The 25,047-nt window shown below is 37.3% G+C and overlaps 1 protein-coding gene across 1 annotated transcript; it reads left to right on the top strand.

Moving 5' to 3' along the window:
- Window positions 1-2,309: 2,309 nt before the first annotated feature.
- Window positions 2,310-19,958, top strand: HJURP (Holliday junction recognition protein). The gene is made up of 13 exons (XM_086750858.1): window positions 2,310-2,429; window positions 3,530-3,596; window positions 4,887-4,951; window positions 6,135-6,162; window positions 6,941-6,996; window positions 8,478-8,517; window positions 12,040-12,101; window positions 13,064-13,162; window positions 13,928-14,009; window positions 14,887-16,478; window positions 17,031-17,094; window positions 17,802-17,883; window positions 19,919-19,958. Exons 1-13 carry the CDS (start codon window positions 2,310-2,312, stop codon window positions 19,956-19,958), a joined length of 2,397 nt encoding a protein of 798 aa, XP_086606984.1.
- The last annotated feature ends 5,089 nt before the right edge of the window (window positions 19,959-25,047 follow it).

The raw sequence follows: 25,047 nt of genomic DNA, 5'->3' as shown, positions 1-25,047 counted from the left end.
TGAGGCCTGCAAGGCCCACAAGGCTCGCGCCTCCCCCTCTCTGCCCCTGCTCAGCTGCTTCACATCTTCTCTCTTTTTTTTTTCCTGTTTTCCCTTTTTAAAATACGTTATCGCAGAGGTATTATCATGGGACATTCTGCTACCAATGGGCTCGGCCTTGGCCAGCAGCGGGTCCGCCCTAGGCCCAGCCGAGTCCACTGAACAAAGGGGAGCGACTTCTAGCAGTTTCCTACAGAAGCTACCACCTTAGGCCCCCCCTCACCAAACAAAACCAGAACATAGACAAAAAAAACCTCATACTTTGAAAAAGGGTAAGGCCTTAATACAGAACCAGAAAAGGGTAAGTAAAGCCGGCTAGAAACAGGATAAGGCCTTCATGCAGAACTTGTCAGCTGTGGAAACTTCACAACCACATAACAGTAAGAATGCTTAAAAATTGATTAAACAATGTATTTCTCTTTAGTTCTTCTATTTAAAAAATAAGATTTATTACAACTGAACTCATAAACAGTAAGTAGATAAATACAATTCAGCTTTAGACAAGAAGCCATTGAAGCCGAAAAGGCTAAAATAAAAGAAACTTAATAGTCCATGTAACTATTAAGCAGGTATTCCTTATTACAGCACCGGGCACACGGGGGATCGCTCCTCCAAACGTGTGCAGCGTGTTAAGGAACAGGTACAGTATTTATGCATCACAGACATGCATATTCATAGAATTCCCATGGAGTTGGTTATGTATTAATTAGGTTTCTGAAAAATCATAATCATAAGTTTCCTCCCAGGACAGGTTATTCCCTGGTCTCTGCGTCCATCTCGAGTCTGTGCTCAGGAGTCACAGTCTCTCTGGTGGTCGTTCCCTCCTCCTTATCACTATGTCCAGTTGCGTGGATTCAGACCTTTGTCCTGCTTTGTTCTTGTTGCCAGGGTGGTTTCTTGCTGTTCCAAATTTCCTTGGTTTTTATCAGTTGGTTCTAAACTTCTTAAGTCCCCTTAAGTCCCTTAAAGCTCTTGAGTCCCCTTGGTCTCAGCCAGTGTGTCTGTACCCCCTCAGGGTGCTCCCATCTAACTTATCTTAGCTCTTGCTAGAGCATCCTGGAAGTATCTTTATTAAGTTTATTACTCTACTGTTCTTTCTCTCAAGGTTAGTAAATCATTGATTACTATCAGCTTGATTCTTTACTATTAATCCCTTCTTTCACCATTACAAAAAAAATGCATCAACATCTTTATGTTGGCAAAATAGAAAATGTTTCTGTAATGGGAGGTTCCAGACAGCTTGATGTGCTGATAGCATATATTTTAAAATGGTTTTTTTTTAACAGAAAATGGTTGTTTTAAGAATCTTGGAGAGGATATCTGAAATACAAATACCAGTGCCACGGGGCAGGTAACGCTTTTGGCAGTGCCTGTTCCAGCCGCCCTCCTCAGCTGCCTCAGGCCTGCAACCCCACAGGACCAGCTGGAGAAGGACAGGAAAGGGCACGACTCATGGCAGCCATTTAGCAACAAATTCACCACTCCTTATTCCTCCAGCCGGTTCTGCCGAATCCAACAGGATGGGGATATGCTATTTTACACGCCGTGGCTCATACTGGTTTTTAAGTATTGGCTTTTTGCTGGTGGCAGGGCAGCACCCCGCGGGCCATGCGGAGCTTCCCAGCTGCCGACACCCACCCGCGGGGCCCCCGGGCCTCCATGCTCACTCCAACGGCGCTCCCGCCGAGGGGGCTCTTCCTCAGAGCGCCCCGCTCGGCCTGGCTCACGGCTGGAAAGCAGTAGCGGCCACCCGGAGGCACAACACAGCTCCCAGCTGCTACCAGCGCGACGAGCCGGCGACCGGGAAGCTGCACAACACCAGCCGCCGCCCCGACAAGCACATTGCTCGGTGGGTTAGGCCGACAGCTGAGCCCGTGGCCAATGGGAGCTCAGGGTAGGCCACTGTTGCTAGGTAGAACAGCGACTTTGCGCCGCGCCCAACCTCCGACCAGCTGCCAATCCCATACCCAATGGGAGGACTTTGAGACGGCTTGACTGTGCGGAGGGGGTGGGCGCTCGGTAGCTCTATTAGCCAATCAGAATGATAAAGACGCTCCACTGCGTACTCGAGCTGCGGCGCCTGAACTGACGTGAGAGCAAGACCCAATCAGAGGTGGGAAGCGGGGTGCAGGCGGTGTCGTGGCGCGCAGTTTGAATTGGCCTGGGGCGGGGTAGAAACGTCTGGCGGCCGTAGTGGCCCGTGCCGGCGTGTGCGGGCGTCCGCCCACCGTTCCCCGGCGCGGCGGAGGCGAGCAGCCCCCTGCTGCACCATGGCGTCGGACCTGGACCTGGACCTGGACCTGGACCTGGACCTGAACCTGAACCTGAACGAGGGGCTGCGGCAGAGCAACGCCCGCTTCGTGGCCTCCATCAATAGCATTTTCGAGCGGGTGAGGGCCGCGCTCGCGTCATCTCGTCGCCGTCCTGAGGCGAGGGCGGCGGGGAAGCTCTGCCACCCGCGAGGCCGTGCCTTGCCCCTGCCCATCCCAGGGGGGCTGTCCGTTTATGGTTGCTCTCGCCGAAATGGCGAGTGGCGTGGCTTGGCCGCGCCTGGCCGCCATGGACCTGCAAGTCCTGGTATGTCGGTACTGGCAGGTTCCGTTGCTTTCTGTGCAGTGGTGTGCGGTAAACGCACGTTGAGTTCTCTTCGTCCGTTAACGACTTGCGGCGGCGCAGGCTCCTGTTTTCCCTGGCTGCCCAAGGCAGCTGTCACGCAGGGCCTCGTGCAGCCGTGCGGTTCCAGCTGGGCCATCCGCGCCTCCTGCGCGTTGCTGTGAGCCAGCTCCTTGAATACATCCAGAAAACCTAGATCTGGAATTGCCAGTATTGAATAAGTGACTTAATTATTAGTCCAAGTTGTCTTTATAGTGCTCTTAACCCAAACTGGCTGGCATTAGATGAGATATTTTCAATGAAACTACAGAAAGAAGTGGGAGACTCCCTCCATGAATCCCCCTTAATTTAATCCCCCTTCATTTTGTGTTAAAAATGTGGGAACTGTACACCTCTGCCCAGAGATGCACGTATTTATTCCGGGAATTGTTTTGTGCTAATGTCTAGATGCTGGCATAAGGCTAAGTCTGGTTCCAGAATGTTTTTCTCATCTAGCATTAGATTGGATATTTTTATACGTCATTTGCTGTAGGTCTATGCTAAGTGGCTACTTCCAGTCCCGACAGAGGAAGTTTAGAAGAAACTCTGTAATAGAGTAACTTAACCACATTTGAAAACTCTCTGAAGTCCCATTTTGTCAGTGACTGGCTTATACTTGGAAATTGAATGGCTTATATACATGCTTAAAATATATCTGTTTCCTCTAGGAATTAATATTTCCAGATTGCTGACCTCTAAACAGCCAATAAAAGAACATACAGATAATTTCATGTTTTGGTCAAAACAATTGTATAAAACCAATATTTTAAATGAATTTTTAAAATATTGCTTTAACCATTTATTCTAATCTTTAATGGTCTTTTTTTTTTTCTGTTAGTATAACCATCCTTTTGAAGATGATTTACTTATTTCCATAGAAACTCTCACTTATGATACACCTGATGGTAAGAACTCCTTGAAGTTTCACTATTTACATGCTGTATATTTAGACTTAGTAAAGCATGCAACTGTTAGCAGTTATATAACATTTAATTGCAACAGATAATGAATTTTGTTCATTTAGGTATGGCATTTGGTAGATAAACTTTGATATGTGCATGTAATACCTGGAGAGTTTATTTATATGCACCATTTTAGTCCATTGCATGCTCTGTCTTAGACAACAAAAAAAGAGTTATTAGCAAAGATCAGGATAACAATGGTTCATACTTGGATTACTTGTAAGAAGAAGAATCAAAATAGAAAAGTCTGAGGGAAAACAAGAGAATGGAGATATTAGCAGGAAATTGACACATGAATGGATTGTGTAGTTTCATCTTCCCCTAGGATTCTGAAGGCTGCTCTGACAAATTTCTGTTATGTCAAATATTAGATATGTCAAATGTAGATAGTCTCTAACTTTTCATTGAATGTTTATGTGGTTACCATAAATCTATACTACATTGTGCTATGTCGTATTTTTCTAGTGTTTCATTATAATTGTTGATTTGTTACAGAGTTGATAATGCTTATGAAAGGTTTATTGTAAAAACAACCCTGTTGTTCTAGAATACATTGCTTGGGGTTTTAGTAGGACTTGTGACTTAGAATCTTGGTGACTTTACTGGGAAATGAAATGTTCTGCCAGTTTTTGTTGTCACTGAAGTGAGGATTATGATACATAAATTGCCACATCATATCTTGTAAAGTAAACTTATACTGGACATACACATGAAGTACTACCACAGTGTGAAGTCCAATGTAATCATTGCACCAAATATGATTAAATTTTAAAGGTTTTTACAGACTGGGAAGCTTGCAGTTTATAGCATTTTATGTACGTTGTCTATTGAGAGAGAGGGAGGACACATGCATACAGCACTGTACAGTCTTGGATTTGTAAAGGCTTGGTTATGCTTTTGGTTTAGTAACCCCTATTCAGTAAGGAATGAATATGCATCTCAGTCCTGTAAAGCCTTGATGGATTTAACTAATCACTCAGCATGTGATTTCTTTTTTTTTTTTTTTTTTTTCTTTGCCGACTTCTCAATTAAGTTGAAATTACAGTATTCTCTTGGTTTGTTTTTCTGTAAGTTTTTGTTTCAGCAATTGGATTGGAGGCTGTTTAGATTTCTTAATGTTTTGCTATTATGTAATATGTTCTTCCTGAGTATTTATGTTGTTAGAATGGCACTAGGTATAGATAGTGTTATAACAAAAGCTATGTTTATATTGATATCTCTTGTTAATTCTAGGACCAAAAAAATGGGGGGCAGTGTCAAACAAGAAGCTTAAAGAATGGAAGAAGGAAGTACTTAAGGTATCTAATAATACAGTTCTACTATGCAGTCAAAACATAGCAATATTTCTCTTTTTTTTGTATATAATATATACAGGAATACATTCTAATCTTGCTGTGCCATATAATATTTGCAAAAGGTATTAAGCAATGAAGTCAACATCTGCTTTAAAATAGGTTTTTAGGATAGATTGGTTAAGACTATCAGATGAGACAGAATAAAATAGATGACCGTTTACTAGTGGTTAGCACCACTGGTAAACTTGGAAAAATATATATTTTTTAAAAATACTGTCTGATGGGAACACATATGTTTGAGTCTCATCAGAATATTGTAATTGAAGTTAACATGCATTGAATGCATCAATTTATCTTGGTTCAAGCAATCAGCTTTTCAATTCCAAAGGGCTTACTGGTTTCATCCCCCACCCCGTAAAATAATGCTAGAGTAATTAACGTATCTTTGCAGTACAAGCACTCTGTGTCTGTGTTAGGCCAAAGCCATGACTAGTGTGAGCATTATTCTGAGTATTTACACTAAACAACCTGTCACTTCTTCTTCTGTTTCCTAAACTTCTCTGTAAGAATTCAACAGTGAATTTCCTTAAAATCTCAGTGTTTCTCACATAACTGTCAAAAAAGTCACCTTGTTGCTACATTCCCAGTATCTGTCTACAAAACTAAGTTGTGTAGTGTGCCTTGGTAGTTAACGCAGAAGCTGTTCTGAACTCCCAGAGTGAGGGGATGAGGAGTGAAATTCAGTCTTGGGGAACAAGACTGACTTTAATGGAGATGAAAAAGGGTTGTATTTCCCTTTCCTTTTCCACCCCTGGTAATACCTTGTGCATCATCTACTCAGCATTGCTGCACAACTTTACAGACTAAATCCATTAAGGACTGTAAGACGAATCCTCTGTCTTAGCCTCTTATGTGGGCCAAGGTAGGTACAGCTTATGTTCTTGTATTATTAACAGCAACAGCATGGCAAGAAGTGGATGATCAGGTAAGTTTTACCACATACTTGTGGCTTTTATGGTCAGACCAGGGAAAACCAGAAGGAAACTGAATCGTTATTTAGGAAGTGCCTAATCATGAGACATACCAAAGTAAATAAAGGCATTGATTAAAATAACTTTACTATTCTAAGATTCTCCTGACATGTTGGTTGTTTTTTTTTTTTTTTTTTTCCTATTTCTAATTGCAGCGTAATAGAAGAAGTCGAAAGAATACAGGTAAAGTGTTTAAAAAAAAAAATGGGTGCTATAAATTATCTTATTGAAAGAGTCTTGACTTAATAGAAGACATCCTGGTTTTATGCCAAACTCTTTAGGACAGTCACTTTTTTGGGGGAGGAGAGCCACCCAAAAAAACAACAATACTTATGTTCATAGGGATTCTGAAATGTAGTTTAAAACGAATAAATAGAATTGTTGTTGCTATCATCACAGGTTGATTAAAATAACAGAATCGTAGAGTAATTAGAGTTGGAAGGGACCTTCAAAGGTCATCTAGTCCAATCCCCCGGTAAGGAGCAGGGACATCTCCAACCAGATCAGGTTGTTCAGAGCCCCCTCCAACCTGGCCTTGAACGTTTCCAGGTTTAACCTCAGGCTTCAGGAGCAGTCTTTTATCCTCTTCAACATATACAAAGAAAAATGCAGAAGTTGTTTGCAGTTGTCTTCCTTTTCTACAAGGTGATACCACCTGGTAAAGGAGCAAATTTTCTTTTCTGTGGTGCTTCATGGGTTAGGAAGAAAATATTTGATATGGTAGATGTACATCTCTGATCAGAATTAGTGTGCTCTATTTGACTAGAATGTTGTTCTGTCACTTGTCTGTTCTTCGTTTAGTCTTATATATGTTCTCCATTTGTTAAATGCTTATGTTAAATATTTTTCAAAATAAATAAGAGTATATACAAATGAAGAATTAATGAGTTTAGGTACAACATTGATCTATGACCTATCAAACTGAAATAGAATTATTTTTTTTTCTCCCATGCATGCTAAGATATGTCAAAGCATCAGAGTAGTGATTTTGAAGATGGACATTCAACAATGCATCAGGTATGGGCACCATATTGCATCTACTTTTATAAAGCCTCTTTGGGAAAACGTATTTATGTCTTCAAAAGCTAAGAAATTAATCATGAACAGGTTGTCTTGTAGCATAGCTATAAAGTTAGATTTTGTATTTTTTTTTTTTTTTAAGACTTACTAATTGCTGAATTGAATCACTTTATTCTCTCTCTCTTCTGAAAAAATTGAGGACTTAAGGTATCTTCAAACTTCAGCTACTTTATTAAACAATTGCTTTATTTCCCCACATGTGTTTGCATTATTTTAGGAAAGATGTGTCTTTACGTACCAGGTACATATTCATGTAAAATTAAAATCTTCATGTTCTGGTTAATGTTGATCATCTACTATACTTCCTCTTACTGTTTCCTCCCCTGATAGATTCTGTCCTTTGAGAAGGTCATGAATTCAAGTTCTGGGCTTCTCTGTGTGGTGGTCTCATGCATTTTGTGATGGTGGATTCATGCAATTAAAAAAAAAAAAAATACTATTTTCCTATTCATGTTACTTATGTGGTAGGCTTTATGTATATTTCCTATAATTGCATATCCTCCCTCCTGTTGTGATATTCTACTCTTCTTTTAAGTTTATTTAAAGAGAAATGGAGCAGTTAGACATAGGCTTTAAACCATCAAGTTCTTTTTAGTTGGGCAATATGTATGTCTAACTTTTAAAATTATTATTTGTAAAATCTGCGGTTGTCTAGAATAATTTCTTTTGACACCTTATCTTATGGAGAAAATATTCATCATTTCAAGAGTGATATGGGCCATCTCACTGGTCACTCCTAATTATTTATTCTACATAGATGGTAGTTAGGATTGTCTTGTTTTATTCATGTCATTTTAACCCACAATGTACTAATTTTGTGATAGAAGTGAACGGAATAGATTTAGACTTTTTTTTAAAATAAATACTGAAGAAGATGATGTCAGATGTAGGCTGTAAACATTTAGAAAGGTTCTTTATCCATATAAACTAGCTTTTTATGCAACTGTCAAGACTTGTACAAAATAGAGCAAAAAACCTATTTGAAATATTATATATAGATTGTTTGAAGTAGGCAATTAAGAACTGATTGAAGTGGGCAGTTAAGAAACTTTCCTTATACACTGGAACACAGAGAAAATCCCTAGTTACCTACTGGTAAAGATTTGGTGATTAGAATTCATCTGTCAACTGGTTTTTGCTCTTGTTATATAATAGCTCCTCCTTGCATTATTTGTCTGAATATAGAAGAAAGTAGTTTTCCCCATTGAATAATCAGATGTGAATTAAGACAAATTTGTGTACAGATTTGTTGGTAAAGATGGTGTCATTTGGACATAGTTTGTGGAATATGACTGGATTTGTTTCACCACCACCACACTCTTAAAGAATTGAGCAAGTAGTGAGAGCAGAAAATTCTACAGACTAGTTAATATAGCTTATGCTACCAGGTTTTAAAATTCCTTTCATGTGCTTTTAAGGAGTCTCCTGAGAACTCTCACATGGATACGTCTGACATAGGTGGGTTTTTTTTTTAATTTTCCTTTTGGCTACCTTTTTTAACTTTTTGAAAAATATTCCAAATAATTTTTTCATAATTTTCTAATACAGTAAAATTAATTTTAATACACGTTCTGAACCCTTTCAGAAAGTAGACAATAGGAATAACAAGAGACTGAAAGTACTACTGGTAGTACAATGAAACCACTATCCACATTCCTGTTTAAAATCTCATTCCTGAATCCCTGAAAACATAGGAAAGTCAATATGGAATATGTTCAATTGCCTTTTCTTAATAAAAAAAAAGGAACAGTGAAATCAGAACTTTGGCATAAGTGGCAATAGAAGTTTTATTAATAACTAGAATATATACATTAATTTTTAGCTGTCTGGCAAACACGGATATTTCATTCAGCTGCAACAATATGTGTTCAGTAGTGTTTGTAACAGTTTCAGCATCAGTCTTATGGCCCGTCTGCAAAATTTTGAGTGTTTTTGACCTTCTATTCCCAAATAATTATTTAATTGTATTAATTAATGGTAACAATCTTTGAATTACTGTTTTTAAAATATTTAAAACTTGTATTACTGAAGCTCTTTTGATTCTTGTGCATATAAAAACTTACTATTTTGCATATATTACACTATGGCAAGGTGGTAACCAACGTTTAATGATTAAAAGAGCAGTTGAAGCAAAATATGGTTAGCTGATGTTTAAATACTCTGGTATAAATTAGGTGTTTCATATGCATAGCTGTCTCCAAGGCAGATTATTACTTCTCTGTTAAGGGAAAATAGAAAATAGCAATCTGAAATCTGTCCTATCATTTGAGAGGATAATTTCAAATATCTATTTGAACAATAAAATTATTTCTGCAAGTTTAGAAAATGTGGCTTTGGTTTTTTTCTCAACCTGCACAGTGAAATGCAGGAAACAAATTTCAGAGGCATCTGTAGCTTAGCTTCTGTAAGTGTGCTTTGTGTGTTTGCACTCATGGAATAAACAAGTGATGCAGTTCAGACTCCGGTATCTTCGTAGCAAAGTACAATAATATGATTATCCACTCCTCCTCCTCCTTCTCTTGTAAATATTTTAGGAAGAGACTGGAGAGGATTTATAGCAGCCTCCATGAGTCCCAGATATCTCCAAATATAGTAAGACCTAGAAATCAGCTTCCTAGAGATGTGAGATTGGATTCCTCACTTAAAAATTGAATTCACCTAGGTGTTTTAGTTTTTTGAGGTTTTTGGTTTGGGTTTTTTTTTTTTTTTTAAATATAAAAGAGGCTGACAATAGGGCATGCTAACTGTTAAGGAAAAAGTGTATCTCTAGCTGCTTTAGCTAAAACTTTAGCTTTGGCAGGTTTTTTTTGATCTGTAGTATTTATGCAGAATGCTTCACACTTCTCAGTGACAGTAATTTTGTTTTAAAAGCACACAAAGCATATCAACAGCAGATACAAATAAAGTAAAACAGCTCTCACCTGTACCTGCAAGTATTAGTCTACCCTCAACAGGGACAATTATTTGATCTGCCTTCTTTGGTCTCACAGGAAGCAGCATGGTAAAGTATAGTGCTATCTGAACAATTTCTTGTGTCTATTAGGATAGTATCACAGGAAAATAAATTCATTTGGAGAGAAAGGGGAAAATTCAATCTGAGTTGTATATTTATCTAGGTGTATTTAAGTTTAGAAGATCACATCAAGTCAAAACTTAAAATTTACAGTAAACCCCCTTTCCTAATATACTCATATTTTAAATAAGAGATATCTTTTAGGTCATTATATTGTATTGAGTGCATCTCCAGTGAAATAACTTCCTGTATTATAGGTCAAATTTTCCAGAGGGAAAAGTGGGAGTTCTCATTTTTCCTCTCTCTTCTGCACTTGAGGAACAAAGGTGTTCCTGAATTTCCCTTTTGGCCCTTGAAAGCAACATTAGTGTTCCCTAGAGACTTCACTTTTTTCCATTCTGTCCTGTGTCATGGTCTTCTACTAATAATTAATGTTGCAGTGATTTGAAGTATGATTTACAGTACCTTGAAGACATCCTAAAATTGCACTTTTGTGAGGTTTCACACCTAGAAGAGTATTCAACTTGTACACAGATCAATTCATTCTATGATACAAGCTATTTCTAATTGGTGTGATGGAGTCAACCATTGCCGGGACGCTGGAGTTGTTACCTTTATCTCAAGAACATCCTATTTTTGTAGCAGTCTAGTCTGGTCATCTCAGTGACCACAGAGCAATCTGCCAGTTTTATGCCCGATTCTGCCTGACGAAGATGACTTTTATGGCAGAAAGAGTATAAACTGTTAGAACAGAAATTGGAGGCTGAAACTTTTCTAGATTAAAACATCAATATTCTTACTGCTTCCCCCACTATTGATGCTTAGTAACTGATTTCGTGTGGATAAAGTGACCACAACTTTGTCTTCCATTAGTCATGTAGGAAGAAACTTTGATAATCTGACAGGGATGGGTTTCGGTTCTAATAAAATAATTCTACTAGGGTCAGGTAGACTGTCAAAGGAAACTCTCTGATTGCTCAACACTTTCACTGGGAGATGTGAAATTGTGTTGTCTCCCACAAAGACAGTGTTTCTTTCATATGTATCGTTATCCTAGCTTTATGGCAGCATCTGTCCACAGAGCTTTAGGTGATGATTGCAGTGACAGGGAACAAAAAAGGAAGATAGGAATTAGCTGGAAAAAATTTTCATTCTGTATTTTGTAATTTGAGAACAGTAAAAAGAGGCAGTGATGTGGTAGGTATTGTAACCAGAATTTTTTTCGCTCATTGTTTTCATTTTCAGGGGTATTCTCTCCTCTTTCCCTCCCTGTGGTGAATGCAGTTGTGGGACAAAGATATAACAGACAGGGAAATTCAGAAATCAGGACTTACAATGTCACATGTTTTATGACAGTGAAAGGCTGATGCTTTAGCTAATGATGAATTGGAAGGTCTGGATACATTTAGCCAAAAAAAAAAAAATTTGCATTTTCTTCACAAAAATACCTATAGAATACCTAAAAATGAAGTTGGAAGAGTTGGACTTGCTTTTTAATATTTTCAAATCTGTCTTATTTCTCACCTTGGCAGTTCTAAGGCAGTCTTGACAATAAGAAACTGAGAAAACGAAGTGTGGTAGACGGTCTTTACTGTCTTTGTTGGGATATTTAGGAATGTAGTGGGAAATAAATGGGAATGATATATTAATGAGTAGGGAATCTTGCAGAGCAGTGCTTCGAAAATATTTTAGTCTCCGAAATGGTTAGCATAAATCTTGAAGAGCTGGTTACAAAGAAATTATCTTCATTCTTTGTTCTTCTCAAGTCATTTATGAACCTAGAAACCATGCTTTTCAATTGAACTTGAAATGGAAATTTAATACATATAACATATTTTAGAGTAGAAAGCTGTTTTCTAAAATGAAAACAGTTTAGTCGATAAGTTATACAGTGTGTGTTTAGAAACATTTCCATTTTGGTTTTGAGTTCAACTAGGTTTTATTTAGTATTTATCTTCAAATTGTAGATGGAGAAAGTGATGCCAATATAGTTTCATTAAGAAGAAAATTTGAAGACATTAACTTCCAGGTAAAAATTTATTGTCTAATGTAATGGAAATAATTTTGTGTTCAATAGAAATGGTTGAAGTATTTGCATAGCTTATATATGCCTGATGAATTGATGCACTGGCAGCAGAAGACTATATGTAGTCTGCGTCTTAATGCACGTTTTTAGTAAATATAGCAAATAAGAGGTTCAATAAATAATGTCATGAAGACCAATATGAAGTAATATTTTGTCTTGGTATTATTAGTATACCAGAGAAAACCATACAATGTATTGCATAGAAAAGGCAACCCTGAGAAAGAACAACCAGGTGAATCACAAAGTGAAAAACATGATCATTCACCTGAGAGTTTAGCATAAACAGGTAATGTAATTTGAGGAAAAAATAAAATAAATAAATCTGAAATAATGGCTACCATGACAAAAGCGGACTAGAATGCTCTGCTGTTGTTTCCCAAATTAGATTATGGGTATCAGGACTACTCAGAGTAGTTACATTGATGAAGAAAAGTACAATACACACACTTCGTGTGCAACTATTCTAATCCTGTGTTCTGCTTGCTCAAATACAGTTACCAAAGTTTTAATTTACTTTCCTTACTTATTTAGAATGATGGTAGGCATTGTCATGTCTCTGACAAGAGCTAATACAAACTGCTTCAGAAAGGAACAGTTTCACTAATGAAAAATGTTTGCCATTGATCGCAAAATGCTTTTAGATTTTACATAGAGGTGCATTACAGAGTAGACTTTAAACTAGCTATTCATGTCTTTTTATATGTCTTCACATACAGTTCTTTCTTGAGATTTTTTTTTTTTTTTTTACATAAACTTATTTTTAACATATACATTTTATGCTGGTTGCATATCCTCATCCGAATAATACCAGTTTGAAACAAATGTAAGTAATATGTTTGGGTTTGTCAGTGTCAATAACTTCTATGTGGTTTAATTAATTCCTTTTTTTTTTTTTTAACTCCAAGAGTCTGTATGGAGATGACAGGAAAAATCAAGGGAAAGTAAAAGTTCAAATGGATGTGATAGTACAGGATTATGCTAGAGAAATTCCCAAGTGGATTACGGTAACATATTTCTCCTGTTCTATTATTATCTAATTAGAATAAAATAAGAACTCTCTAACTGTGCAGCACAATGAATTCTAATACAACTTCTCTGCTGTTCATCATTGTTCGTCTCCTGCTTGCTGTCTATGTAAATATCGCAGTATTTCAGGTCTCTGACAGCAATGACTTGTAAGAAACAGAGCAAGAAATATCCAGATAGTTATTATTTTCTTTCTTATTTATTTATTTATTAATTTTATACTTTATTCTTCGAACTCTGATCTGTGAGTTGGTCTTCACTTCAGTAAGTTTTCTGAAAAGCCTAAATGTGAGATTTGTAGAGGAAAAAAGGAACTTTATCTTTATTTTGGTTTTGGGGGTAAGTGGGGTTGGGAGCAAAGGGTTATGTTACATGGTATGGCTTCTGTTTCCTGCTGGAGTTGCCAGAGATGTATAGATTATATCCAGGTACATATATCCATGTATAAATTCTCATATTTGGGAAAGGGATTAAAATAGAATGCAAAATGTAGTAGTTGTGAAGATTATAAATAGCTTTCCAAGATTAAACTGATAACTCTTAAAAATTCTTACTGAAGTCTTAGACTAGACTTTTTCCTCTTTGTCTGACATTTACTGAGCCCCTTAGGACCATAACTCTGTACAGGACCTAGTATAGAAAGGAGAGAGTACGAGGAGTCACAAATAAGTCTGCTACCTTTAACATGCGAAAAGTTCAGGATATCAGACTGTATGTGGTTTAGTTTTTTCTTTGTTTTTCAGATAGCACCTCAAGGTTCATCAGAATGTCTTCATTTAGCTTCGCCAGTTCGAGAACCAAATGGTACCACTAAATCTTTTGGGTGTTGCTCAAATATGTTAGATAAAATGTGTTTTTATTAAAATTTATTAGAAATAAATATTTAATTTATTGAAAACACAGAGGCACTATTTGAAAAATAGAAAACAAATAACTTGTATACATAAAAATAGCTTTTCTTAAACAGCCCCAGGAAAAAATTGCATAGTTGGAAAATTCAGCAACATTAAGCTCAATGAAATGAAAGCATAAATTTTTGGTTCTGCTTATTTTAAATTCAAGGAATGTAATTAGTAGCTATGGGTGTGCTGGTAACTGGTACTCAAAGTGGTACTTTGCTCGTAAACTTTCATTCTTCAGAAGCTCTCCAGACTTGATGCAAAGCTAAGATAGAATTTTGGTGTAAGTATTTCAAGCCTAACAAGTAGAAAAAGCATTTTTTTCATTCTACTTTACAGTAAGCAAAGCTGCACTGGTACTAGTCACATACAAAGCTTTCAAGTGATATGGAAATAGAGTACCAAAACCTGTAGGATAAGGCTGTTCCTCCTGATCAGAAATCACAAAGAACAAAGCACTCTGCCTCTACAGTGAAAATATTTTATATCTATATATTAATGTATTTTAAAATAGCGTTTTTACAACACATTTCATTTGTCTTCTATAGTGTCTATTAATTCAATGTGATTAGGAAAAACCTTTTCATTTTTTCCTAATTGATTGTATGTTAATCATCCATTTAGCTTGGTAAAAAGCTTTATGAAATATGCTATTACAGTAAGACTATCTGTATTGCATGCAATTGTTTCTAAGTCATGTCATACATTACCAGAAGTGCCCTAAAAGGTTTATCTTTTTTTTTTTTTCTACTTTTGTTTTGTGATTTTTTTTTTTGTGATTTTTTTTTTTTTTTTTTTAATAGGCAACCAAGCTGCTGTTTGCAGAAAGAAAGTAGAGTTGTCAAATGAATGTTCTTCATCCAGACCTCTACAGTTACAATTTTCTGGTGTTCCCATTTCACCAAATACAGTAACCATACCCAGGCACAGACCTTTTCCAGAGCTGAATAAAACTTGCTATGATTATATCTTGGAAGAATACCAGTCTGCAGATGAGGAATGCTCCTGGAGCAATGTAACTCTAGGAGATTTGTATCCAGCGATGGTAGAAATATTTAAAAAACTCATGACAAAGAAGTCTCGGATAAAAGCGTTAAAACACATGTTTGGACACTTAAAGCACAGAAAGGGGCATTCTAGAAGACCAAAGCTCAATGTCACTGTGGACAAAATAAGAGGGTTCAGACCTTTTAAACTGAAGAAAGCGCTACCCAGCATATGCAGCAGTATAAGTGAAGACATTCAGAATCAAACTTTCGGAAATGAGAACAGAGAACTTCATGATGATATGTGTTCCATTATTAAATTATCTGGTCCGGTACCTTGTTCTTGCATGGATACAAACAAAATAAAAAGGGGCTACTCTGACTCAAGTTTAGAACATCATTTGTTATCTGGAAAAGACCCAAAAGTCTCCAAACAAACTGTTTTTCCTAATGTTATGATTAGAATGGGAGAGACATTTTTAGTTGAAGATGGGTTACAGACTACTGTCTCTCTGAAGAATTCAGAACACAAAGCAAGTGAAAAAGTGGCTTGCAAATGTTCCTTAGAACATAATTTTATAGGATCTACTGCCAGTGCAGGGTCAACAGCTCTTGATCTGGCGAAAGAGAGTAAAACTCAAAAAACGGACTTTCTTTGTGATGATACCTCAGAGTTATGCTCATCTACTTGCAGTTCCCATGGCAATAGGAACACTTTTACACCTGTCACAAGCTGTTCTCTTGTAAAAGCACCAAATACTTTGCTCGTAAGTCCTGAAAAAATTTCTGAATGTCTAATTTCTTTCCAGCACAAACATTCATTTTCCTCATCACCTATGAAGCAGAGTCCTTCAAAGATTCCCCAGAAATACGAAGATGCATTTGAAAAACTCTACTACAAACTGTGTTGCAAAGAAACCCAAAAGCCTTTGACATTGGCAAGACCTCTTTCAAATTCACAGAACCTTGAAGAGAAAGGAGGATTAATGAATCATAATTTAAGTGATTCTCTGAGGTCCAGTACACAGTATGATAGAAAATTTGACAGGATCTATGAGCAATTGTGTAGTGACACTCTTCCAAAACTTCCTGGGTTTCAGAGAGCTTCAAATTTAAAGAAATATGAAGGAATACAGATGTCTGAAACTGTAAATGCTCTTGTTAACTCACCCGTTCGAACTTTATCTGCAATTCCCGGAGTTAAAAGACTAGGAAATTTTCAAAATGATCTTCCTTTTTCACCAGTAAAGCGACTGAAAAATATACCAGAATGTTGTTTTCCTTCAAAAAAATGTCAACAGATTTCTTACAGGAAAAATGTTAATCTTCAGACAGCCGACATGGATTTTCTAAGCACATACAATGATAGTAACCCCGGCTCTTTTGGCAGTCACAGCTGTCAGTGTCAGGTACTTAAAGATCTTGTTTAAAAAAAAAAAAAAAAAAAAGAAACGATTGTGCACCCTTTGCTGATATTTGGAAAAGGGCTTAAAAATGGATCAGAGCTGGAAGCTGTGGAAAGTAGTGTCAGCATACTTTGGATGCTGTTTGGTCAGTAGGGTTGTTTTACGGGTTTGGCGGATTTTTACTTGCTCAAGTATAAGTTGTATCCAGTCTCCTGGATCATGTGAAGCAGCTCGCTATATTTAATAACCTTGAAAATAGTTATAAAATGCTCAGTAAAATATTTTGTTACATTTTAATAGACTGTCACTAGTTAAAATAATCTCAAACAGTGACCTTGTTAATTAAGATGAAATGAGGATGATTTAATCATTTGTAGATGGACAAGGTGAGGCAAACAAATTAAACTTTACTTGATACCCTCGGAATCATTAGACTTGTTGATTTAAATATTAAATCAGGCCCTTATTTCCAGGTTCCCAGTCATTTCTACTGAGGCAAGCTGTGAAATAATACACTAGTTTTTCCATCAATGTAATTTGATGCTTTATTTTCAGGCCTCTGGATTTCATATTTCTTCAGATAAAATTTTTCTTTCTATTCCTGATGCTTCTATGCAAGGTTAGTTTCAGACACTTTATGAATTACTACTTTAGCAGTCACAAGCAGTTCTTCAAAGGGTAAATATGCAGATCTCAACAGACCACTGTCTAGGTGACAGTTCTTCTTCCTCAGTAATAATTGGGTATGTTTTAAGTGTTCCTTTAGGTAAGGAATCTATACAGAAAAGGATTTCCTGAATTGCATGTTAACAGCTATTTAAGAAGCTTTTCTTCAGGTTAGTTAGGACTTCTACTAAAGTCTTCCTTATTATATGCTGGTTTTCTCTCTTCCCTCTTTAATTTTATCTAAAGTTTGCTGTTGCTTTTACTTCATGTATTTAAATGTTGCATTTTCATTACTGATTCATTATAAAGAATTTGATTATTTGAGGTGGACTTATCCCATCTGTCTTATTTTGTCTTCCTTAAATTTTAACTCACACTTTATGTATTACATTTTTTTCTGGTACCAACAGCTTCTTCTACCTTTTTTAAATAGTGAGAAATTATAAGCATTTTGAAGAAACCTAGCTTATACTTAAATATATTCAGTGTATAAAAAGTATTTGCATTAGAATATTTCTCATAAGGAAATTTGCTTGTTGAAATATGCCAATGAAGTATTACCAATGTCTTAATAGGCCTAATATTTTAACAACGTACTGTAGTGTCCATGCTGCTCAGCATTGTTCTTACGCTCTTCATCCTACTGTTTTTCATTACCAGAATCTGGGATTGCAGATCCCTATTCTGATTGGCCATGGGCAACAAAGAATTCTCCCAGAAATGCACGAAAGCATGACCAAAGGTGAGTGCCTTTTGAGAAAAGAAATTTCAAAAAAAATTCTTGCTACTCTACATCTATATTAAAGGTATGGAGGTTGTTGCTTACATGTATACTTCTAGAATGAAAATCAGCATGGATGCTTGAGAGAGCCCAGGCTGATCAAACCTGCAGACTTGAACACTGGGAGGCAAGTGTCCAAAATTAGGCAGACTTCCGCATTGATGGCCAGTGAAGACAAGTTAGTAAGGTGGCCTAACTGAATAGGTACTCTAGCCCTTTTGTGTTCATTATGGAGGCATTTATTATTTTAGATGTAACTGTAGAATTGTTTTGATTTTGGCTATGTGTGGGAGATAACAAGTCCTCTCAGATCCTTAGGCTGTGGAGAGTACAGTATATTGCCATTTAAATGGACTTTCAAAAGTTAGCTTCTGTGCAGTTGGGCATAGTTACCTGCATTTTGTCTCTGTAAAAAAGCAGTGGCTCTGTTTGGAAGATGTCTGAGATCCTCTCCTCCTGCTGTTATCACTACTGACAGTGTATTCATATCTCTGGAAGGAGAAATCTCCTTCCAGCTCTCTGGATACTGGCCTACTACATCTGCTTTTCTTAAAAATATGTGAGTTTTAAGGGATTCTCAAGTTTCAGATGTCTTGGATATTTAATTACAAACTAATTTAATAGGCAGCAGGATTAAAAAGCATAAAAGTTCTCTAAGCAGTCTCTCATTTCACTTTCCAAAACACTTTTGATATGCTTTTTTACCAAAAGTCTGATTTGGCACCACAAGATACGCTGCGTTCCTTTCACTGTGTTTGAGATGATCAATATTTTATGACAACGTTCACACTAAAACTTTAAAGGAAGCCTGACTGCATTTGTAAATTACATGTACGGAGAACTTATCCAGAAAACAGGGTGCATGCTTTAAAGAAAATGTTTCAGTTTAAGCAAAGACTATATTAAAACTGAGAGGCTTGTATTACAAATATATAACAATATTGATAAAGATTGTACTCAGATTATTTCTTATATAATGAACAATTGGAGGCAAACATGAGTATACAAGTATGTTTCTGTGACGTTGAGTATACAAACTTAGTTCAATAAATTCTGCTTAGTTCTTGGATTCCCTCTTTTTTCCTCACTGCCTTTTCCTGACTCTCCCTATGAGATCGGTAACAGTTCTGAAGGAAAAGGTTTTCCATTTCTTGATACGTGTAAGGAGACAAGTTCGAGAAAGAACAGGAAATCAGGATTTCATGGAGTGCTTTCTGGCCAAGCCATCTGGAATAAAATCTATTTTTGTTCCTTAATTACACAAATGCATGTTTGCTGCTTTGTAGCCAAAAGGGACTGTCAGTTGGCAAGGTTCCTTATGCCTGTGGTGTGATATTCTTAGGCTTCTATGGTTCCCAGGAGTGAAGCTCTTCTGTAATGGCTTCAGAGCCCTCAGAATGTTTTATGCCTAAGCCATGTGGTAAAGTGCTGTCTGTTGTAATGAGTGGTTGTGTAAGTAAAAGGAATATTGTCTTCCTGTCTGGAACTTGATTGGTTTTATCTAGATTATTATGAGAGAAATATTTCAGAAAAGGAAATGTTCATAACTAATAAACTTTTCTTCAGCTCTGTGTGAATGCTGTCCTACAGCTATACTTGTCAGATGAAAAACAAAGTAGTTTAAAATAGGTGTTAAAAAAACTATGCTATTTCTTAAGTAATATGCAAGGAAATAATTGTATTCTTAGTTATGTATTTAATTTTTAGCTCTTTGTGAATACATTCAAAGATCACGTCTCGAAGTTTAATAGATATTTATATAACTTAGGTTAATGTAGCATTACTAAGACATAAAAATGACCTAGGATGAAAATTTTCCTCTCCAGCTGAAAGCACACAGGAATACAGACAAGGAGGGCTGCTGCTTTTCACAGTCAAGATATTCAGATATCTTGCTTTGGCGGTTTGTTTCAATTTCATTCTGTTCAGCAGAGTTTCAGCAAGCATAGTATTTTTCTGTAGTTTACTTTATCATCTAAACAATTATTTTCTTCAGAGTATCCAGAAAACTAAGCTACACTGATGGGAAAGACTAAAATCCTAGCGATCCCTTGGATGACTTCCTGGTCAAAACTCACCAAGAAGCACTCATGGACTGCTACAGACAAAACATTGGTTTATAAAGTTTGGTTTGGTTTTGTTTTGATCTTTCTTCTTCCAAGAATGTATTATATGTATGTAATATACAACTAGTCCTGATTTATGCTTTCCTGTAATATAAATCTTCAGAAACACATTCATCCCTTCTGACAGGGCACTTCTTTGGTTTCATCAGGTGTTGCAGGGCATCAGGTTCCTTTCTATGGCTACGTTTCTGTTATGTATTTAGTGGTGTTTATAATAACAGAATGTGTTCTGTATTATCTTTTCATCTATTTATAAGCTTTGATTCTTAACATTATAATAAGTAAAAAGCTCTATTCATACTTTGTATATCAGTACATCATACTTGATGTATCAGTACTAAATGAATGGAAAAAATCTAAACTGTGTTGGATGATTCAAATGCAGTATTATATGCTATGACTTGTAATATGCCTACTATGTAATTTTAACATTGGTGAGCTACTTAGAAAATTCAAAGTTGACTGTTGAATAACATTTTCACATTTTTACTGGATTTGATAGTTCTGTGTTAGAACAAAATTCTACCCAAGATAATATATGTTCTAAATAAAAACTTGTTCTGAACAAACACCTGCTGTCAACATTTTATTTCAGATATGTGAATTCTCAGGAGGAGTTTGTATACCTACAGCAAATATATGTGAATGATGTAGCAGGGTCCCACAGGTTTTCAATGCTGTGTTCTTTCTTGGTAAAGAGTGGTAAGTGTCAAGTGGTAAGTGTCAAGTCAAGTACACTCTGTTTTATTGGCACTGCCTCTTGTCAGCTTTCTGAACTCCAGAAGAGAAAAAAAAATTTTAAATTTTTTTTAATTTTTTTTACTTCATTTCTGGGCACATGGGAGTCTTTTGTTTTTTTAGTTCTTAAAACCAAGATCTTGTTATTTTAAGTGTTGCTCTTGAGTGGAACAAGAGGCCGGCTTCAGTGAGGTTTACTCTGTGATAAGACAAGAACTTCTGCAATATACATACGCATCATTTGTATATTATGTTTTCTTCAACAGCAGCACAAAAGACAGTCTTTTAGAACTGCTTCTGTGGTTCATTTTTCTTCCTGTTCCAGACATGCATGAACTGCAGCGAATATGCTTTATGAACTGCCTTCCCCTTGCATTTATTGACGGATTTATTTCCCAGTATTTCTTGATATACCAGTGCTGAGAGATTAAGTAATTCCATTAATGTTTTCTGTTCTAAAGTAATTTAATTGGGTTTTGGACATGTTCTAACTTCAGATATGACTTCTACACAGCAACCTTGAATGCAGGCTTACCCAGGTAGGAAGGTAAGTTTATTTAAACAACATAGCAATAGTTCATTGTCTCCATGAAAATTACTTCCAAAGAATTTTAAGAGGTAGTTCTTGAAAAATCTTGAGCTATTCAAAGATAAACCCCTCCCAGTGACATCATTTTGGTGCTAGCAGCGGCAAAAATTGGGAGAAAGTTACACAATTCTTTTCAGATTTTGATCCTCCACCATCCACTTGAGTCAGCAGACTCTTAAAGTATGATAAGATCAAAAGTCTGTGGTGTTTTTCCTAATGATACTGTTTAAACTGTTTTGTGAACCTGAAGGTGCACAAGTCCATGGGACACGATGAGATATATCTGCAGATTCTGAGGGAACTGGTAGATGAAGTTCCCAAGCCACTGTCCTTCATATTTGAGAAACCGTGGCAGTCCAGTGAGGTTGCTACTGACTGGCAAAGGGGAAATATAACACCTATTTTTAAAAACGGAAAAAAGGAAGACCTGGGGAACTACAGGCCAGCCAGCCTCACCTCTGTGCCTGGCAAGGTCATGGAGCAGATTCTCCTGGAAACCATGCTAAGGCACATGGAGAGCAAGGAGGTGGTTGGTGACAGCCAACATGCCTTCACTAAGGGCGAATTGTGCCTGACCAATTCGGTGGCCTTCTATGACGGGATTACAGCATCAGTGGATAAGGGAAGACCAACTGCTGTCATCTACCTGGACTCATATAAAGCATTTGACACTGTCCCGCATGACACCTTTGTCTCTAAGCTGGAGAGACATGGATTTAACGGGTGGATAAGGAATTGGCTGAATGGCTGCACTCAGAGTTGTGGTCAATAGCTCAATGTCCAAGTGGAGAGGGGTGGCAAGCGGTATTCCTTAGGGGTCAGTATTGGGACTGGTGCTGTTTAACATCTTTGTCTGTGACATGGACGGTGGGATGGAGTGCACCCTCAGCAAGTTCACCAACAACACCAAACCATGTGGTACAATCGACATGCTGGAGGGAAGGGATGCCATCCAGAAGGACCTTGACAAGCTGGAGAGGTGGGCCTGTGCAAACCTCGTGAAGTTCAACCAGGCCAAGTGCATGTGGGTCAGGGCCATCTCAAGCACAAAAATAGGCTGGGCAGAGAATGGATTGAGAGCAGACCTGAGGAGAAGGACTTGGGGGAACAGGTGGATGAGAAGCTTGACGTGAACTGTCAATGTGTGCTTGCAGCCCCAGAAAGCCAACCATGTCCTGGGCTGCATCAAAAGAAGCATGGCCAGCAGATTGAGGGAGGTGATTCTGCCCTTCTATTCCACTTCTGTGAGACCCCACCTGGAGTACCGCGTCCAGCTCTGGAGCCTCCAACATAAGAAGGATGTGGACCTGTTGGAGGGAGTCCAGAGGAGGGCCACGAAGGTGATCAGAGGGCTGGAGCACCTCTCCTATGAGGACAAGCTGAGAGAGTTGGGGCTGTTCAGCCTGGAGAAGAGAAGGCTCTGGGGAGACCTTATAGCAGCCTTCCAGTTCCAAATGCGGGCCTACAGGAAAGCTGGAGAGAGACTTTTGACAAGGGCGTGTAGTGACAGGATGAGGAGTAATGGTATTAAAATACAAGAAGGTAGATTCAGACTGGACATAAGGAAAAAAATTTTACAATGAGAGTGGTGGAACACTGGAACAGTGTTGCCCAGAAAGGTGGTGGATGCCTGATCCTTGGAAACATTCAAGGCCAGGTTGGATGGGGCTCTGAACAACTTGATCTGGTTGGGGATGTCCCTGCTCCTTGCAGGGGGGTTGAACTAGATAACCTTTAAAGGTCCCTTCCAACCCTAACTATTCTATGATTTTATGATAATTTAACTAATATATGATCGTTTTTGTAGGTCTTTCTGTAATGGCTTGAAGATGAAGCAATGTTACAAATGCTCTTTCATCTAAGAATTCAAGTAGTCATTTGAAAACTATCCCAAAAAGTAATTTTAAAAAATAGATCATTCAGTTGCTTATTTAAGGAGACAGGGTAGAGAGCTGGAGGAATAAAGCTAAATCTGGATTGTGGCAGCATTAGAAGTGCCTTGGAAACAGCTGATAGGCCATTAAAGATGATCCTGAAGTGGAGTCTGTGAAAGCAGCAGTGAATAATTTAATGGAAGCAGTGATTAAACATGGAAAATAAGTATACATTGAAGGAGAATATTTACAGTAGTTCCCTGCTCTTTTAGCAAGTTACATTGCAAGGGAAAGCAGCTGCTGAAAATTGACATAAATAAATAGCTGCACTAAACAATGAAGACTGAGAAGACAGAGGAAACTAGATGTACCTATATCCCATGAAGTGGACTTATTGTTACATGTACACTCAATGAGTGAATTGTGTACTTCATTTCCATTAAATTAATGATCAGGCTGAAATGATACGTTGAATTTAGGTAACTCATAGAAATTCATTGACTTTGGAATTTTTAGAGGAAAGGCATAATCAAGAATGCAAATGCTGTGAGAAAACTGGGAAATAGCAATTTTTGTACAAAATATACACAAATTGTATTAAATGAAAATACAGCATCCTTGTTTCATGTGATGTTGGAAAATAAGTAATAGATTATTTTGCCTGTGCTTATTTGCTAGAGAGACTGTCTACAAAAGCTTTCTCTTTTATTCGTCTCAGAGCAGTGAGTATTGCATCTGACTGGTGCCAACTAAATTGAAATATTTTACATAATACTGCTAGTCAAACAATTTTGATATGCGAGTCTAAGCAAGAGTACCTTGATATGTATTTTGTTACTTATTTTGTGCCTACTGTGGAACAAAGTATAATTCCTTCCAGTCTAATCAAATTAAGTTAGTACTTCATGTGCTGATATCTTGGTCTTTAGCTTTGGATCTTTGGCTTTGGATATGCCTTCCTCCTTTTCTCCCCTTAAGATCTTAGTCAAGGTCGTCATTTAATATGGTTCTCCGTTAAAGTGGCTTTTTATTGATTCTTCAACAGTATTTATTTTTGCTTATCCAATGGTAGTTGGTCTAAGAATGTAATAACAAGTCACTTTAATTCCAAGTCTGCCTTGTTTCTGTGGTGTAAAACCCAAACGTACATTGATTTGATTTTGTGAGTGCTAGCTAAACAGGCAATGCCATTAGGCAGCTTTGGGTGCAGAGGCTGGCCCATTCCTTCTGGTCTAGCATAGAAGTTAAGGCATGTTAAAGAGGCTCATTAACTATGAGCTAAACTAAACATGAACCAGGCTGTCAAAGAACTGTTTCTTTGACATTGATTTTTTTTTTTCTTTATAAATTTGTCCCATGTCCAGACATGTCCATCCACTTCTGCTTTTAGAGGAGGTGTTGTCTCTTTGTACTATGGGCTTTTTGTTTGTTTTGGTTTTTGTAACTGCTTCCAGGGCTATCTCCTTCAGGACCTGAAACACTTGCAGGGCTCTGTATGTACTTGAGAGTTTCAAGATCCTTGATACTGTGCTCTGCATAGATTTTAACGGCACTAATATCCTTTTTTTTTGAGAAGGCAGAACTGTCCAACACAGGCATATTACATCAACATACCTTACTGTTGTCTGCTACTACTGCCTAATGAATCCCAGAATATAAAAATAAATCCCCACTCTAGAAAAGCTTACCATCTCATGAGTTTGAAGTCTTAAGATGAATGTACACACAGTATGTGAGTTATTTGGGGAAACAGAAAAGCTCTTTCTGCTTCTGTAAAATAGTTGATAACAATGGCAAT

This window comes from Chlamydotis macqueenii, chromosome 1 (assembly GCF_036417535.1).
Source record: "Chlamydotis macqueenii isolate bChlMac1 chromosome 1, bChlMac1.mat, whole genome shotgun sequence".
Taxonomy (NCBI): domain Eukaryota; kingdom Metazoa; phylum Chordata; class Aves; order Otidiformes; family Otididae; genus Chlamydotis; species Chlamydotis macqueenii.
Note: the sequence above shows the minus strand (reverse complement) of the source record. Positions and strands in the feature narration are given on the sequence as shown.